The sequence below is a fragment of the Paramisgurnus dabryanus genome, chromosome 1 (genome assembly GCF_030506205.2).
Source record: "Paramisgurnus dabryanus chromosome 1, PD_genome_1.1, whole genome shotgun sequence".
NCBI lineage: Eukaryota > Metazoa > Chordata > Actinopteri > Cypriniformes > Cobitidae > Paramisgurnus > Paramisgurnus dabryanus.
The window spans coordinates 21,100,769-21,119,949 of NC_133337.1; the positions used below are offsets into that span (position 1 = coordinate 21,100,769).

Genomic DNA, 19,181 nt, shown 5'->3' on the forward strand with positions numbered 1-19,181 from the left:
TTATCACTCTTCTTGTATCATCTTTTGTTGCCTCTTGTTTAGCTTTGCTTCATCTTTTGTCATCTCTACTCATCTTATCTAATCTTATATTGTCTTTTCTGATCTTGTGTCATCTTCTTCTTTTGTTTTGATATCTCTTTTAGTTTTGCATCATATGCATACTTTTTCTCATCCTTTATGGTGACTTTTTCCATCTTTTCTGACGACAATCATACTTGCTAGTATACATTCATCCCAGGCCTCTCAAAGGACATGTGATCTTTTAAGTGTATGTTCTAGAAACACGGTTTAACCAGAAAATTGGGCAGTATTTTTTTGTCCTAGTACTTTTCACCAAAGGCTTATTTATAAATCCAGCTCTTGAGATATCTGAAGTAAATGTGGACAAATTAAAGCGAAACTGCACTAAATGAAACGCTCTTGCTGCTTTTCATTAGTGTGTGTAAACTGACCTCAGGACGTCTGCCACGGTTAACATATGCACAAACCGGGCTGAAGGCTCCACTGCCGCAGATGAACAGATGCGTCCTGTTATAGGGCTGGATTACTCTTATGAAGTTTCCACAGCCGTGCTGAAAAAGAGATGCAGAGAAAGATCACACATTTATTTGCCAATTAGTGAAGACTGTTCCAAAACATTTTTTAAAAGGACATCTCACCCAGAAATGGAAATTTTGTTATTGTTTTATTCATCCATGTGATTTCAAAACTGTATGCTGTGCTTTTTCTGCTCAAAATTGAGAGATTACTGAAAAACCTTAATGCAGATCTAACACTAACACAAAGTATCATTAAGATTAGACAGCATGATCTCACAAGAATTCATACATATTTTACGAGTTGGCTAAATCGTATAAATTCATAGGAAGTTAATTGTGCAAATGTAGGATTATTATAAAAAAAATGCCACCCCTATCCTCAACGTCACAAGTGAAAAGGCAAATCGTACAAAATGTACTAATGTGATCGTACAAATTAATATGAATTAGCCACCTCGTAAAATACATACAAATTGACATGAAATAGCACTGGTGTCCAGAGAGACGAGGAGGATGAGGAAATAAAAAATATTTAAACTTTAATTAGGAATAATAACATTAACCATAGACTTCGACAATAACGAACAAAGACTATGGCAAATGACAGGGTATAAACAGACAATGAGGATGATGAACATGATGGAAGACAGGTGAAGACAATGACCATGATGATGATTAACTGAATTAAAGGGAAACCAGGCAAGTCTGCGTAATATTTCTCTACGAGCTCCCCCTAGTGTCTGAAAGTAAATGCTTTCAAACACACTGTCGTAAAAAACGAACTGTTGTCCCTCCCCCCTCGGAACCAAGTTTTTCAGCTTATTTCCAATCCAGTTATGTTTCCCTTCCATCAAGGTTTTCGATGCTTTTCCCAACAATCGCTAGCCGTGTTTAGCTCTCCTGCCTCTGTGTTGTTTGCCGTAAAGTGATCCTGCTTCTCGCGATATCTGAGACTTTGCGAGACTGAAGGACACCGGGTCGGATACAGCGAACTTGCAAGTGGGGTATTCTTCCTACAGACGGTAGGGGCGGGCGAGAGAGTCTTCATTCGTCCGGTAATGAGTCATTTAACCATATACCGACTTACGAAGATGATTTATTAACATAAAAACGCTGCCTTGTGTCCCTTTAACAACAGGTGATGACAATGAGACATAAGGGAAACCTAAGCCACAAAGATGATACTATAACAGGTTTCAAATCTTTTGTTTCAAATAAGGGCCATGTCGTTCAGAAATAACGGTTTGTTATCAGAATCCATTAAACACCAAATAGATTTTTAGCAAAGCCCTCAAAGTGCATGAATGACGAGTGTGAGATGACCGGGCATCACATTCAAACTTCAGTCCTTTGTGAGTACTTGGACCTAAATACAACTCAAATGTGGCAGACACATGGATCACAGCTCCCCCTAATGTATGGTTCAGTTTCCTCATTTTTACATTCTGACTTTAATCATTTGCAATGTTTATAGTTGCATCTTTGATTTTGCAACTGTTGACTAGGTCTTGCCCAAAGAAGTGGATTTTTAAAAAGTGGAGTTTTTAGCAAAAAACTTGCACTTAGAGGGTTTTGCAGTGAAAGTCAGTCAAATTTGTTAAATGCAAATAAAATAATTAAAATGACTTTTGTATGGAATAATTGATGATGAGCCATTGAATTATTTGAAAATAATGCACACCGGGGGGATTAGGGAGCAGTGCCCCCCCAGATGACACTGTGTGCCACCCTAATCATATGATCAAACTTATTATTTAAGCCAAACATTTACGTGAACTTGACCACTTTCATAATGTATAACGTGCTCTCTTGGTCAATGGACACTCTCTTCAGCAGTATTTAACCACAGGAAAGGAACTACTGATCTCTATAACGTTAACTTGAAAAGTATCTTTAAAATTTAAATCAGATAATTTTACGCATTATTACATGCATTATTATGAATTATTTATTCAAATGCAACAGCCATCAGCTCATTCAGCTCATGTCTAAGAAAAACTCACAAACAAAAATCTACATGAGAGGAAAGATTAAGTTCCTATGACACAATTATCTTATGGTGAGTACACTTTTATATGCTACAGATCACGTTCGTTTAATTGCTACCTGGTATGTAATTTTATTTTATACTAGACTTGTATATCTATTTCAAATGAGTTTGTTCATGAAGTTTGCCACCCCATGAAAACAAAATGCCCCCCCCCCCCCCATTCTGTATGTTCTGGTGACGGCCCTGCTTTAATACTTTTATGATGTTGTTATGAACTTTGTTTGTCCTTTTGGAGTATAGTGAGGTACATTTTGAGAAAAGGAGTTTTATAATCAGTTTGTGATTAAGCAGTTTTACAAAAAACAGTTTATGGGCTTGGAACAATTTAAAGGTATTTTTTTAGGGTGTACTCATTTTGTAACGTCACTTAAAAGTAATTTAACACATAATTCCATGAGCAAGTTGATACACTTGGATTTTTCATTTTGGCCTACATGCTGGAAGCTTAAAATGCCAATTATAATAATTACAAATGACAATGATAAGAAGTGAGAGTTTATATCGACCAAAAATTCATGGCCTACAAATTCAGGAATCCCAACCTGTGGTGATGCCAAACCAGCTGGACAATATAATCCTTCCAAGAAGGAGAGGGAGAGACGGATGAGTACAGAAAGAAGAGAAACGGCAGGGGAACAGTTAGAAATTTGGCGGACTGTACCGAAACAGCAGCTGTGTCGGCTCTGTCATAGCATGAATGCACATACGCAAACGTACGGGCCCTTGAAGAACAACTCCAGAAAACAGCACACGCCCTGCCATGCTGTTCTCCGATTTCTCTTTTACGTTTTTGTCATTAAGACTTCTCTTCCTGTGACAAATATCAACATTATCTTCCTCTGGCATGTATCTGCTAGATTTATGGTACATAACCTTCTTTTTCTGCACAGGCGAAGAAATTCTTGACAGTTCATGGTTCACGAACAGATCATGCAGAATTAACAGGAGGGAGCTCTATAAACATGTCTTAATATCATTTACAGCTCTGGTAAAGAAAAGCTACAAATTTCTCCCCAAATGTTGCAGATGGATTTGGGTCAGGTGTGGACACGCACCGGTGCTCCTCTGGCTGTTGCTGCTATCGGGAATGAGGAATGGGGTATATCCCCGTGAGGAGAGGAAACCTAACAAACTGACAGGAGGAGTGATTCAAAAGATCCAAATAAAACGTCTAGGAAAATCTGTGGTGCACACCGTAATTTAAACACAGACTCGCGCTGAGTGAGTAAAAATAAGTCTTGAAAGAGTTGAACACGAATACCATATTTGTCAGAATCTGTTCAGAAAGGCTCAAGCCCAGAGTATAGTCAGTTTTTTACATGTACGCGAACATACACGCGCGTTTGAATGCACAGCCTTGCAATCCATCGTTTATTTGACGTGTACACAGACGTCGATGCATGCGCATTGTGACAAATTGCCCATGTATGACCTACGCATACAATGTATGCAAGGTTTCACACAGTGTGCATAGAGTATGCACACACTTTTCTGATGACGAAAATGTGCACAATGACCCTCGCGTACGCATAAAAACCGGACTATACTTTCAGCTTTAGCTGTAAATTCAGCAGCATTCATTGCTATGTGTTATGTTGCTCTGTAATGGGGTGTACATACCAAATGCGAATTCGACGAGTTGTGTGAGTAGATTACATACAAAGTCAATGCAAAGACGTGAATAGACGCAAACTCATGTGGTGTGAAATATTTGGAGGGCTAAATATAGTTTTAATGCTTTAAAATGTATTTATTTTTTAAATATATTTCAAAATATACAAAAATGGCCAAAAATATATTGGTGAAATTTTTTTTTGTAAACATATTCCAAAATGTTACTATTTTAAGTATTTGTATTAAATGTATTTGTAAATATTGAAATGCACCTGTAAAGATGACTCTTTGGATGATGCTGTGTTATCAGTTTCTATCTGGTTTCTTTTTATAATTGAACTGACCATTTGAAGTCAAAATAATTGTAATGATTAAAATAATTAAAAGGCAAAATAAAATAAAATAAAATATGCTTTAAACTTGCTTTTCTTGATGCAAAATATAACTGCAACTGCTATTTAATGATTTTTGTAGTAACATGCAAATGCAAATTTGATAAATTTCCATTCAAGACAGAATATGTTTATGGACTTTTCCACCTTTGGGAGGGTAACAGTTACTGGTCACCGTGTAAGGTCAATGCAAACATTCTTCAAAACATATCATGTTGGAAAAACATCGTACAGTTTTGTATTGACAATAGAGTAAGAAAATAATTGACTGAATTCTGAATTTTGGATGAACTTTTTCTTTAAAAATATGAGATTCTTATCTGATCAAATCCAGCTTTAAAACGGTCATTCGCCTCTGGCTCTTGTGTTTATTATTTTTCTTTGGCCGGCCGAGAACGTCCTCCATTCCTGCATTTCACTTTGTTCTAACACGCATAATTAATGACAGAGGCGAGGTGTGACCTCCCGATGTGTTATAGACAATGACTGAAGACTGATGGGTCCAAAACCATCTGTTTCTTATCCAGCCATGACTGTCCAAAATTGGAAAAATAAAAATATATTTTTCAAATCAACATGTGCATCTGCTTCTGATCAAGCCATAATGGTTAAATCAAAAGCATAAACATTGATTTAAAATCAGCTCATGCAGAAGACAGGTTAAATAAATTGCTGTGATTGTGTGGAGGATACTGCATGAAAAATCAGCCTCTGCTAGATGATCACTTCACCACGCAACAAACAAATAAGAGTCTATTCAAGAATGCTAAGAGGTGGCCAAACTTAAATTTCTTACTGTGGGGTCTTTGCCAGCCATCTGACACTCCTCGACCTTAGTGGTGGATGCTGGCCAGAAGATCTATGAGAGAAAACAGATTAAAGACAAGTTGTGCTTAGATTTTTAACTGATTGATAAGACTGCAAAAGAAAATGTATTTAACAGTCAAACAATTTTGATGTCAAATTCAAGTCAAACATGTGTTTGCATCACATCTGAATGTATGAACATGACATTTGAGAGCTATATGGCAGGAGGTTATGTGAAAAATCATAATTTAAAGCTTGGTTCACTACTTTGAAGAGGCCATGTCACTAGACTTTTTTAAGATGTCCCCATATATGTGAATTTTCAGCTCAAAATACCATATATATAATTTATTATAACATTTGCCACTTTGTAGGTATGTGTCAAAATGTGCCGTTTTGTGTGTGTCCTTTAAAATGCAAATGAGCGGATGAAGTGCAAACACTGATCACAATGATGGTGGTTTTTTGAAATTGAAACTCAATTGTGTTGTGAAATATTTTCTTTCTCTCTCTTTTTCTCTGCACTAAATGGCAGTGATGTGGTTGGATAGTGCAGATTAAGGGGTGGTATTATTATAATAAAAGCTCCTTATGACATCGTAAGGAGAGCCAAATGTCACAACCATTTTTTTCATGTGCTTGTAGAGAATGGTTTACCAAAACTAAGTTACTGGGTTGAACTTTATCACATTTTCTAGGTTGATCAAAGCACTGGGGATCAAATCATAGCACTTAAACATGGAAAAAGTCAGATTTTCATGCCATGGCCCCTTAAATGATTGATTAAACTTTTCTGGAGACTTGAAACCCCCAGTCTGCATTCACATTCAGTGCATTTGCTCTTAATAAGTAAAACAATATTTGTTTAATATAATTTCATATTTTGCCTATTATGAAAGAATATTTATAGACAATAGTTTGTTTAAAATCAATGGATTTTTGGGAGCAACAACAAACTCTTAAAGCAGACCCAGGCCATAATTGCCATGTTTAGGGCTTTTTACTGGTAAATTTGTGAATTCAGGTAGAGCATTGTAGACTAGATGGGCTGCAGACCAGTAGAAAACCATCAATCTTTGATGTTTTTTCAGTCTTAGAAGACAAGAGATAAACTTCAATCATTTATGCCAGTTGTAAAATGCCAGAAAACTGGTCAGCGTTGGTTCCTGCAGATAGCAAATGACTGATTTTTAAAGGTTGTGACCGTTCTCTCACCTTCAGTGTGCTCTGGGTGATGTTGTTGATATCCATTGAGAGTAGATGATCCTTACAGCCCACATACATACGATCTTGGTCTTCATCCACATAAAGTATTCTGTAATCCATCGCCCTCTCGGACAAGGTGTAGTGCTCAAAAGACTGGCTTTTCTGTAGTTCTGTAAAACACATTTACAATATTTTGTACAGCTGCTTGAGCAAAAGTGATCTTATACATTTGATTGAGTTATGTATTCACTTCACCCATGACTGAAATTTTTAGCACTGAGCTCTACCTGGCTTTAATGCACACAACCATGTTCGTTGCATCGGTTTGTCGAGTTGTGATGTTAACCTCCAATGCTGAATATGTAAGAAGCTGTTGAAGCATGACCTTATTCCAAAACTCAGACACTTATGTTCACATGCTTATACTGTACACGGAGAGAAGCAAAACCATGAGTCTCGATTTAAAAGACCTGACCCATGAATATTCATTGTTTACTTAGTCATTCAATGTATAGAGAAGTGGAGGCCACATTCTACAGCCAACCTTTTTTTATTTTTCTCTAAAACGATCAGATATTTTATCTACGCCCACATTCCTCTCACTTTTCTGCTTTTCAGCATCTGATAAAAGGAAGCTTGTCTGAAGAACCTGCGTTCACCAAGATGCCTATCAACACAAAACCAGTGCAATTCCCACTTTTCTGAGTGCATAATAAACAACTTCCACACCCTGCTTCCCATGTAAGCCAGAGAATGTAAAATTGTGCAATTTTAAAGGGGACAGAGAATGAAAAACCATTTTTACCTTGTCTTTGTTGAATAATGGTAGTCTACCCGCATTCACAAACATACAAAAATTGCTAGACATGCTAAACATCTCAGTCTCATAGAAATTCCTCTTTTAGAAATGTCAAGCCAGAAAACAGCCCAATCTGAAAAACTGATGCTTATGACATCACAGGCATCTAACTGCCCCTCCACTTTAAAATAACTGGCTACATTGTTTGAGTGGCAGCAAAGTCAGCCAATCAGTAATGAGATTGCAAGTTAAGCCAGTAGGGGGAGCCAAATAGGTGCAAAACCACTTGTTTAAAATCCCCCACCCTAATAGAGCTATCTGAGAGAGATTTTCAGGAAGCTTCTAAGGCATTACAGACCCAAAAAAAAAAAAAAATTGTCTACATGTCACATCACAGAACAAGGATAAATACCCCGTTCAATCATTCTATGTCACCTTTAAATTTGAGAATTGTGTAATTTCCATTTCTAACTTGTCATTTGAAAAGAAAGTCACTTTTGACTTTACTAAGTTATTTTGAAAAGTCCATTTTAATTATCCAAACAGATTAAGCATTGTTGTATATTATGTATATTTCAGAAATGTCTGTACTGTACATTGATTTACAGTATATTCAATACTGTAAAAAAACTTAATATAACCATCAAATAGATTTCATTTGCCATTCCCAAAATGTTGATGATGTGTCAAATAAACTTCAAGAATAAAAAATATACAACAAAAAGGAAAAGGAAAAATGTTAAATAAATCATTAAATAAAACATTATTAATTTAGCATATTGTCTGCTACTGTACCTCAAACTTCTTTCAATTCAAATCCAGCACTTTCAGAAAAAAGGCACTAGAAGGTACAAAATTTGTCAGTTTTCCAAAAGTACACTTTTGTACCTAAACGGTCCATATTGGTACATCAAAGGTACACATTGGTCCCTAAAAGGTACACACTGTTACCTCAAAGGTACATATCTGTTCCAAAGACATAATAGGTACATATTAGGATCTTTTTAAAAGGTACAGTCCTAGTGACACATATTTTAAAATTATGAACCACACACATGATGGTATACTACATGTTGTGATGAACTTTGCATCATGCGCCCTCGAAAAAAGAAGTCACCGGCCGCCAGTGATAAAGAATACAGATGTTAGACACTATTATGGGATTATATTAGAGGATAGAGTCTTGTCAAAACCATCACTCCAATGTGGCTTTAATAAAGATAGGTGAACAGGGCGATAGTTTACATGAGACATGCTTCAAAGTGGCTTCAGATAGCATCTTAAACTGATCCAGTATGAGAGGGATTAATACTGCTCAACAAAGAGCTCATCGAAACAAGTACACAATGTGCCAAATGTATGAGAAATATACAGAGAGACTTTAGTCTTTAGATAGCAAAGAAATTCAATGTAGATCAAATGGGCACCTCTCAGAGATAAAAACCCCAGTAACTCAGGAGTAATTCATCTCTTCTGGACATCTACAACCTCATACTGTGCTCAGATCTGCCAAGATTTGAGAAATATTAAAATGTCTATTTCAATATTTCTCAAATGTTATTTTTGTGTCTTTTTTCAATTTCTACTTCATTAAACATTCACTGAAGATCTCCAATAAGTTTCCTTAGAGTTGTAAAAGACCAACCTCTCAGCAATAAATTTTCCTCTGGCAAAACAAAAATTCAGAGGTTAGGTTGGAGAAAAAAATAAGGAGGAAGCAGATGTGAGAAATAAATATTAAACAAAATACCTCAAAACAGTGTAAGCAAGAGGGAGCTACCACTGCTGGAAAAGTTACATGAGTCTAATTAGAAACACGCAGCTTCTGTAACCTCAGACTTAAATCACAAAATCACATTTCGCCCCATTCAGTCTCATATGATTAAAGACTTTCAAAACGCATTTCTTACTGGGAAATCTGGCACCATATCCTCAATAGTTGCCAGGGTGTTGCTACAGTATGCAGTTCCTAAGACGAGTTTCTTAATTTCTGTCCTCAGTTATTTCTTAATCTGAGTTTATATGAGTAATAGGACCGCTCCCCTCAACAAGCCACACACTTAAAACCTGCAATGATTTAGAAAAATCTTTACCAAGTGCTTCCAAATACTGACAGGTACAAATGTATATAATTCACAAACTACTTTGTTACAAAACGAGCTACAGCATGTTTGGAAAATGGCTCTAGTAGCCTATTGTAACCTTACATACAGGAAATCCTTATTTTTGAGAGCCACTTTTTTGCTCCAGTGACAGCTGTGCATCTTTTTTGGTCTTACAAGCTAAACAGTGTATACAAAGAAATACCAACTGACTAAAAATATTGCAAAATAACCTTGATGATTCAACTAATTACTGTAAATACTTGAATGCTTTTCCAGTGCACTGTATGTTTGTGCATATTTGTATTTAGCAATCAGGATTGCATGAATGGCCTTTCATAGAAAAGAGAGATGAATGAAATCTCTTTATCTCAATTTTTCCTAAGCTTTGAACTGAGAGAAAATGGAGAAGTTTGCTTAAGTCTCACTAGCATCTTGTGTCAAACAAAATAGTCAAAGATTTTATTTAACGACAATACAGACTCAATTCCCACATGGAAGAAACATATATAAACATATATGTTTCAATATAGGTTTTGATATAAGTTTTACATATATGTGACATATATAAAATTGGCCGTTTTCCTATATTATATGTACATCTATATACATATATGCACATATATGTTAACCTATATATTGGTAAAATTATTAAAATCTGTAGCTGCTAATAAATTAAACATAAATAAAGGTCCAACCAATGACAGTCTGCACCTGCAGGAGCAAGGTTCAAACCTCCAACCTTCCGATTACAAAAAAAATGCAATCCCACAAGCCACTGCTGGGATTCGAACACCCAACCTTCCGATCATTAGAGAACTCGCTTTACCATCTGCACTACTGTCACTGTTAAATATCACTGAACAGTAGCTGTTAGATTAAACCATTTTGTTATACATGTCGTAGACAGATCTTGTAAATGTTTTAAATGTGCAGACATCATAACTTTATTTAATAATTCACATAATTTATGGCCTGTATATGCACATATATGCACCTCAATTTTGCATATATGCAGCATATATATTATCATATATGGGCATATATGCTGTATATGTGCAGCATATATGTGCATAGTAGCTGCATATCGGTTTCATATATGTGCATATATATTATTATATATGTGCATATATGCTGTATATGTGCTGCATATATGTGCATATTAGCTGCGCATATGGTTCATATATGCGCATATATGCTGTATATATGGAGCATATATGTGCATATAAGCTGCATATAGGTTTCATATATGCACATATATCCACATATAGGTTCTTTCCATGTGGGTTAAAACAAATTCATTATAAACCACATCGGCATATCTTAAAAACCACATTTGAATTTGTTAGCGTTAAACATTTTTAATTCCAAGCACGTGCCAAAAAGAGGCATCCTCAGTATGCATTTGGATAACAGATGTAGTATGCACAGTTATGATATACCATGGAAATTTGGCTGACATCAGCAAAGTAAAGATGAAACTTTTCACAAAAGCCACGCAGTAACAACTTCTGAAAGAACTTTTTTGCTTCCAGCACTAAAACTTACAGTCGGGAGTCAACAGCCGCATGCATGAAGAAATATGAATCAACGTCAAGCAAATCAAAACCATATTGCACAACATAAAGACAGACACAGTACGTAACACTAAACCCAAGACCAAATCACATTGAAAGGTCTTATGATAATGAATACAACACAGGCTGTATTAGTCAAGGGCTTGACCACATTCTTTCAAAGTTAGATCAAGAAAATCAACCCCAAAATGTTCATCACCAATCCTTGGTGAATTGGTCCTTGATGAGACATTTTAGGAGGTGCTTTGAAGATACGGTTGACTATGACATGGGACACAGGGTGGTGTTAATGTGATGGCCCAATGGGGTGCTTTCCAGGTTGCTTTGTGGCTGGGAAACTATGAGAAACTTTTCTTCGGAACTGTTATGTCTACGCCTTTTCCTGAGCTCTTCGAACGGGTGATACTTGATATGTGTTGATGAGAGGTGCTCATGACCTTGTGTAGTCAAACAGTCAAAATCAAACCGTAACAATGGATGGGTGGAAAGAATGTTGGTTCTTAATATATTGCACTTTGCAACAATTTTCTTTGACGTGGAAAGCAACAGAGCTTTACCGCTACTGAAAGCAGGTAGCAATATGTGACGGTAAAAAACGTCTTTTTTTACATAAAATCATCCTACATAATGTAAGAAACATTTAGTGAAAATATAATATACCTAATATTTCATTAAATAAAAATATAATCATTATAAATCTTTGTACAGCGCGTTGCGAATGTGTTAGCATTTAGCCTAGCCCCATTCATTCCTTTGGATCCAAACAGGAATGAATTTAGAAGCCAAACACCTTGGACGCAATAATATTGATGAAAGTTTGAGCATGGGGGAGCAGTCAAGGGTGATGGTGTTACTGCGCGCCGATGTCGAAGTTGTGCAAACTAAGTGTTTTTCCACCATACAATAGAGTTCTCATTTTTATCCGCTTAAAAACCGCCATGTTTTATTTTGTGCCACCATACTTACTCGTGTAACTACTCATGTTACAGTCTTTAAATAGCGAAAACATGGAAGTGTTAGGTGGCTTCTAGATTCATCCTTGTGATCCTAAGGAATGAATGGGGCTAGGCTAAATGCTAACACATTCACAAGGTGCTGTACAAATATTAAATGTACGCATTGAAAAAATATAGGTATGTATTAGTTCGTCTAAGTTATGGTAAGAACATAGTAAAATATTGAAAAACGGTGGTGTTTTCCTTTTAATATTGACTGAGTAAGGTCATGTGAAATCAACTTTGATGCAATATGAGGATGGTGAAATATATGTATAGAATTATTAAATTATATTATTATTATTAAATATTATAACACATACATTAACTTGACTAATAGGATAAAATCAAGGTTCTTGTCAGGCTGTATGGTTCCATATCGACAAAACGTTCACAAAACATTCATAAAAGGTTCTTTGATTATAATAACATAAAAAGATATGACTTTTTCAGGAAAAGATGACTAAGAGCTTCTTTGGGGATCCAAAACTGGTTCTTCTGTGTCAAAGCACCTTTATTTTTAAGAGTTTAAGAACTTAAATCATTCCAGCTGATCAAAGATCAACCATATTGTTTCTCTCTCTCACAAACATTTTTTTCATTCCACTCACGCCCTTTTAGTTGTTTTTTTATATAACGCAGTCAAGCAGATCTAGTACAAGGCTCTTTTGTGTGGAAACTTCTTAAACATGCATTATTAAACAGCACTGGAGTTATGGGTCTTAACCTGCCCAGAGGAGACCAACAAGATATGCAAGACCACATGGGTGTTTGACACGACATACAAGCTACCGGAGAAATCCACACTGCTTGTCTGGCGCACAAAGTTATGAGTTTACGGAAATGCTGGTAGGGTTTTGGAGTATACATTGACCTTAAAAAAATCTATACTTTTAACTATAGGTTACCAGCCAGGTATTATACTGATTTAATTCTACCTCTGTTGGCTTAAAGAAGCCATGCCAAAATAATGACACAAATCATTGAATGCTTAAAAAAATTTACTGTAGAAAATGGGCCCTATTTCTTGTTCTGTTGTACTTGTTCTTAATATTGTTTTGTATATTATAGGGCATCCAAAAATTAAAATTCTGTCATTTACTCAACCTCAAGGTGGTCCTAACCTGAATAAATTATTTTGTTTTAGTAAACACTAAAGAAGATATTTAACAAAGCAGATCAGGGGCACTATTGACTTCCATAATTTGAAAAATAATACTATGGAAGTGAATGGTGACCCTGTTTGGTTACAAACATTCTTCAAAATATCGTCCTTTGTGCTCAACAGAATAAAGAAACTAATACAGGTTTAGATCAACATGAGGTAAATGATGACAAAATTTTCATTTTTGGGTAAACTATCCCTTTAAAGTACTTTAGATTTCAAAGCATTTAACACAGTTGTTTTATGCTGATCTGGTTAAAAAAACATCAAGATTAGTTTTACCTCTATATTATATCTCCTTACAAGGAACATGCTTGTGCATGGTGAGGTCATTAAAACAGATTAATATCAGCTGTTCTCTTTTACAAGAGCGACGAGAGAAACTAGACAGATTTTAAAGTTGTGATGCCAGAAGTCTGATGTAGGTTGCCCGCCCATCATATGTGTCTCTGTCGCCGCTGCCAATACTTTAACCAGAGCCTGAAATTAGCCACAGATATCGAGTCCTAATCAGTCTCAGATTAAAACTGTTACAACTGATTCCAGAACTGAGAACATTTTTGCGGTGCAACTTAAAACTAAAAGAAACCGATAAAATCAACTGGCAAGCCTATTTATGTGTAATCAACTCATATGTTGTGCATATAAACGGGCTTGTTATTAATAATATTAACTTAGAGAAACTCGCTACAATATGTTTACATGCATTCATATTATTATTCAATCAATAATGAATTAATACAATTTTGAATGCTTTCTCCTGCAGAGACAACATTAAAGGATAATTTCGGTATTTAACCCTTTGAGTCTCATTTCTGGTTTGTTTTGGATGAACTACAGTGATGGACACAGAAATTTTGACAATGGGTCGTGTCTTGACTTTTTGACTCATTTAGAAGCATCTCTTGACTGCTTCAGAATGGAGGTGAAGGGCCATGCACAAACATGTCATTAAAAAGACACTTATCGTTCATTTTCAACACTGTACTACTCACCGAGTGGTTCGTGGTGTTCGTTGATGATTAAAACAAATATATCGGCGCAATGTATGATTTCAATCCGTGTTATTTGCAATAAGTGGAACAATTTTTTTAGATACCTCACAACCACATACATACTTCCGCTCTATATTTGAGTTTGAAGCGTTAGCACACTCCCGACCACTTGATGGCGACAACCACTTTGCCGTACAAGGACGCTGAACGGAACTCGGTGTCTAGCGTATAGACAGTCACAATCGAGCTCAACTTCAAACCTAAAGCTGGTCACTGAGCCATCAAATATGGGAAAAATTTCTTCTGAGAGAAACCGAGCGAAAAAACTACAACCACATGTAAACAGACCCTTTTCCGTTTCCCGGCGGCAGAGTGATATATCAGCGAGCAATGAGTCTTCCAAGAGAAGTCAATGGAATTTAACAAAATGCCAAATAAAACACGACAGAAACTGTATTTCACTACACAACTTGTTTTTAATCATCAACGAACACCACAAACCACTCGGTGAGTAGCACAGTTCTGAAAATGAACGTTAAGTGTTGTTTTAATGACATGTTTGTGCATGGCCCTTGACTTTCATTCTGAAGCAGTCAAGAGACGCTTCTAAACGAGTCAAAAACTCAAGACACGACCCATTGTCAAAATTTCACTGTCCATCACTGTAGTTCATCCAAAACAAACCAGAAATGAGACTCAAAGTGTTAAATACCAGAATTATCCTTTAAGGGGTGGTTCCCCGAACAGGGATTATCCAAGTCCAAGATTTTAAAACACCTTGTCCTGACTCATTTTAAAATATATATTGTTTTGTATCGAGATGAACACATGTATTGTTAGTTAAAAGATATGTTTGTAAAAACTTCTTAAATAACCTTATATAAATAAGTCCTAGTCCTGGATTAATCTAAACCCTGTGCGGGGAAACCCCCCCAAGTCATCTAGTGCAACAAAGTGACATTGGTGAAACCAATGTGGAACAAAATTGTTGCACCAAAAACAACAATTTACCTTAAAATATAAGAATAACTGCAAAGTTATCCTTATAAAGACGCAAAAGTCACTACAATGAGATAATGATACCTCTCGGCACTCTGCACATATTATACCTTCATCAAATAATTTTCTTTAAATCCCCTTAATCTCGGCCTCAGGTCATACAAAAATACTGCTTTGTTGGCAGAATCCGTTAAACGCAATTTTCAGCAAAATCCTCTAAGTGCACAAAAGAAAAATTGGAAAAACGATGACACGTGTACGCCAAGGTGCAAGCGATTATCTACCAGGTCAAACCCATGACCTTTGCAATGCTACCAATGCTCCACCAGTTGAGTCGAATGAACTGTGGATTCAATTGATTCTCATTGATTTAGTTCTACTATACGTAAACACATTCACAGTCAGAAAATGTCAAAGGATTATCATGACTGAAACACAACTAAGTCCACTGACCGGCTTAGAGTTGCTAATTGCCATCCAAAGCATGAGCCAAAGTCTTTTATGCTCCATTAAGTTTCCTTTACCAACCCAAACTCCGATTACAGCCCCATCTTTTGTGAATTTCTCCCTCATTGCCTCAACACCAAAAGTGTGTTTAAATAAATTAATACTATGCAAATATAACAGCCATGTCCTATTCATCCGTGATGCCATTGGCGCCAAAGTTGCTCAGGGAAACAAGTGGGAGGAGTTTGCTAACTTCAATAAATATTTGAAGAAGCTTAAAAAAGCCAGAATGCTCCTTGCATTAAATCCCTTTCAGGAGCCACCTTTGTTTCATCAATAACATGGTTCTTTGGTTTGGTTCTGCATGGTTACACTCGCATAATGCAACGTTTAAGTGATTTCACATGTATTGTTCATCTCAAAGCTACTGTCCAGGCAACCTAATGCCTCAATCTGATGAAAACTCACAATGTATGGGGTCCTGGTTTTCTGAGACAATCTATCATGCTGTAAGAGGCTGTCAGAGCCAGTCATGGCCTAACGTGGGCAGTCGTGGCCTAATGGTTAGCGAGTCAGGCATGTCACCTGAGAGTTACCGGTTCTAGTCTCACGGTTGCCCTTGAGCAAGGCCCTCATTGCTCCCCAGCCGTTCACTACTTACTGGATGGATGCAGAGGTCACATGGGTCATTATATTGCTTTTACTACTTTTTATTATTGGGTCTGTGATCCAGTCAAAAGTCTCAGCATTTGTTTGATTTCATGTTATCGATTTCACATTGCTTTCAATCTTTTGCATGATCTTAGTCAGAGAATATGAAAGATATCAAGATTATATTTTCACAGAATATTCTTTACATTATGTAGGATGGTTTTATGTAGAAATCAGTAAATAAAAATGTGTTACAGACGGTGTCACAAATATTATAACAAAAAAAAGGATGATCTTATCTGATATTGTATTGTGTCTTCCACATCGCAACACCCTTGCAACTGCCCACAACACCCCACCATTGTGTTTTGCAGGTGCAAGTACTTTATGTATATTATGTTTTTAAAATATTCAAATCTTGATTGGTTTGGGTGATCATGTGAATGCAGGATTGGGTCCACGTGTCTGGACCACCCAGGCTGCAGGGTAACATGCGACAGAGTCGTCAGGCAGTCTATACTCTTGACATTACCCACATTCCTATGGTCTCTTGAATGCACACACACACAAGCTCATTCGAAAAACATTTATAAATACTAACAGAGGAGAAGAAGACCTGCATACACTGCATTGCACACAGACAGCACTGTTAGCAACCGACTGATTTAGTATTTCGCATTAGGGGACATTTTGACCCCAAATCCTTCAGACAGACCTGTCATCTAGGGTAGCCAATCAGAAAAAAATAATGTTCCCAAATACAACGGTAATCTTACATGTTAAACATGTCAAACACCTATTGACACTAACTAGAACTACTACACTTCTCACCATATCATTATCATTCTACCCGGCAGTATTGATGCACATAACTGGAATAGCAGATGAATTATTTGAAAATAATGCACACCCAAGGTGGTAATGCAAAGCGGAGTGCCATAACACTGCGTGTGTGCATTATTTTCAAATAATTTAAAGGACCGGAGTCAATTTTTTTGCTTATACCATGATTACCACAGACATTGTTAAAGGGGACATATCATGAAATTTAACCATATTTAACTGCTATAATTGGGTCCCAAGTGCTTGTATCAACCTAGAAAATGTCAAAAAGAACAACCCAGTAACTTAGATTTGGTAAACCATTCTAAACCATGTGAAAAAGTAGATCATTGAAATTTGGCTCCCCTTGTGATGTCAGAAGGGGATAATACCTCCCCTTAATCTGCACTATCCAACCACGGCACTGCCATTTAGTGCAGAGATCAGCTCATTTGCATTTAAAAGGACACACCCAAACGGCACATATTTGCTCACACACAGTGGCAATTTTATTTTGCTATATTAAAAAATTATCTATGTGGTATTTTGAGCTAAAACTTCACAACGTACTGTACTCTGGGGACACCAAAGATTTATTTAACATCTTAAAACAGCCTTGTGAAATGTCCTCTTAAAAGACATTTGACAGGTGTGCGTTTATCGAAAAATAATGTCATGGAAAATTTCTCAACCAATTATTAAACTATTATTACATGAAATACTTATGTAAGATTACATAATCAATAACCTATAAATAATAACTTTTTACATGTATTGCTAATATCATTTACAGTTCTGTTGGATCAAACAACACATAAAAGCATAACTTTAGCACAGAGTTCAGATGGGGTAGGACGCTTGGCACCGATACGGTTTATTAGGAGTCTCAGATTAGACTCGGTTACAGTACCGTGTTACTGTTGCACTCGTAGGGTTTCCCGCAGTAGTTGCAACCGTACACGTCAACCTGACCATCATGCTAATGACTGCCTTGCCCCAATTAGTGCCTTAGTTTCTCATCTTCACCTGTCACCATCCCCCTGAGCCCCCCCTGACCTTTCACCTTAACACAAGACGCCCCTCACACATACAGTATGCAAACATGCGGTGTAACTCTTACTGCAAAATGGGTATAATGTCAGAAAACAATTTGGAAATATATAACCCTGCTGTAACTGGGACTTCAGTACACCCTTTCAAAAAGTACAGCTTTGCACCTAAAGAGTTCATATTAGAACCTCAGATCTGCATACCCTGCATACCCTGTTTTTTCAGCAGGGTATTGGTACCTAAGGATGCATCCTGTATTAGTACATCAAAGATACATATTAGTGTCTTAAAGGCATATGTTGGTACCAAATGTATACATATCTGTACCTAATGGTACTGTATTGGGACTTTTTTAAAGGGTACGGCACGGGTACAAATTTTTCTAACAGTGTACAGTCAAGTCACCTTATTATCATTTGTATATAAAGGCAACGCAGGAGGATAACTCAGTCTATTCCATTGCTCAATGTTTCCTTTCTGTTTCATTTATTAAACAGCCTCTGTAAAACATCCTCCCTTTACAATCTGGAGATTTCTGGCCACTTAAATGGAAAAGCAGTATGAATGTTCAAACCATAAACAGGTTATGGCTTAAACTCTATTTTTAAAGCCAGAGGCCTGCACAAGTTTGAGCAAATATGAAGCATTAAAGGCTAACAGAAAATCTTTGAGAGTGAAAACACGGGGCAAGCTGTAAATACATTTGAATGAATCAATATGTTTTTTTTTATGTTAATCATGTACAGTAAACTATTTCAATTGGTTCTTTTGGGTGTCGAATTGATCACAGTATTAGCAGGCACAAAGAGGTCAGAAGGACAAGAGACCTTTACACATGCAGAGGCCAAAGAAGACAAGGTTATAATGACAGATATTGTCAGCCTCAAGCCCTCCTTTTGTCCTCTTGGTGGAAAATGTCCCTAAGCCCAATCACTTACGCTTAACCTCTAGACGTAGCCTGCAGATAAAGA

At 36.6% G+C, this 19,181-nt stretch overlaps 1 protein-coding gene across 2 annotated transcripts in view; it reads right to left on the minus strand.

The window, feature by feature from the left end:
- sema3c (sema domain, immunoglobulin domain (Ig), short basic domain, secreted, (semaphorin) 3C) overlaps nt 1–19,181 on the minus strand; it is a 65,671-nt gene that overhangs the window by 21,719 nt on the left and 24,771 nt on the right. For both annotated transcript variants that reach the window (XM_065269441.2, XM_065269439.2), the window contains 3 exons: nt 6,618–6,778; nt 5,392–5,454; nt 453–572 (listed from right to left, as the gene is read on the minus strand). In XM_065269441.2, coding sequence (XP_065125513.2) covers nt 453–572; nt 5,392–5,454; nt 6,618–6,778 — 344 coding nt within the window. The remainder of the gene's footprint in view (nt 1–452; nt 573–5,391; nt 5,455–6,617; nt 6,779–19,181) is intronic.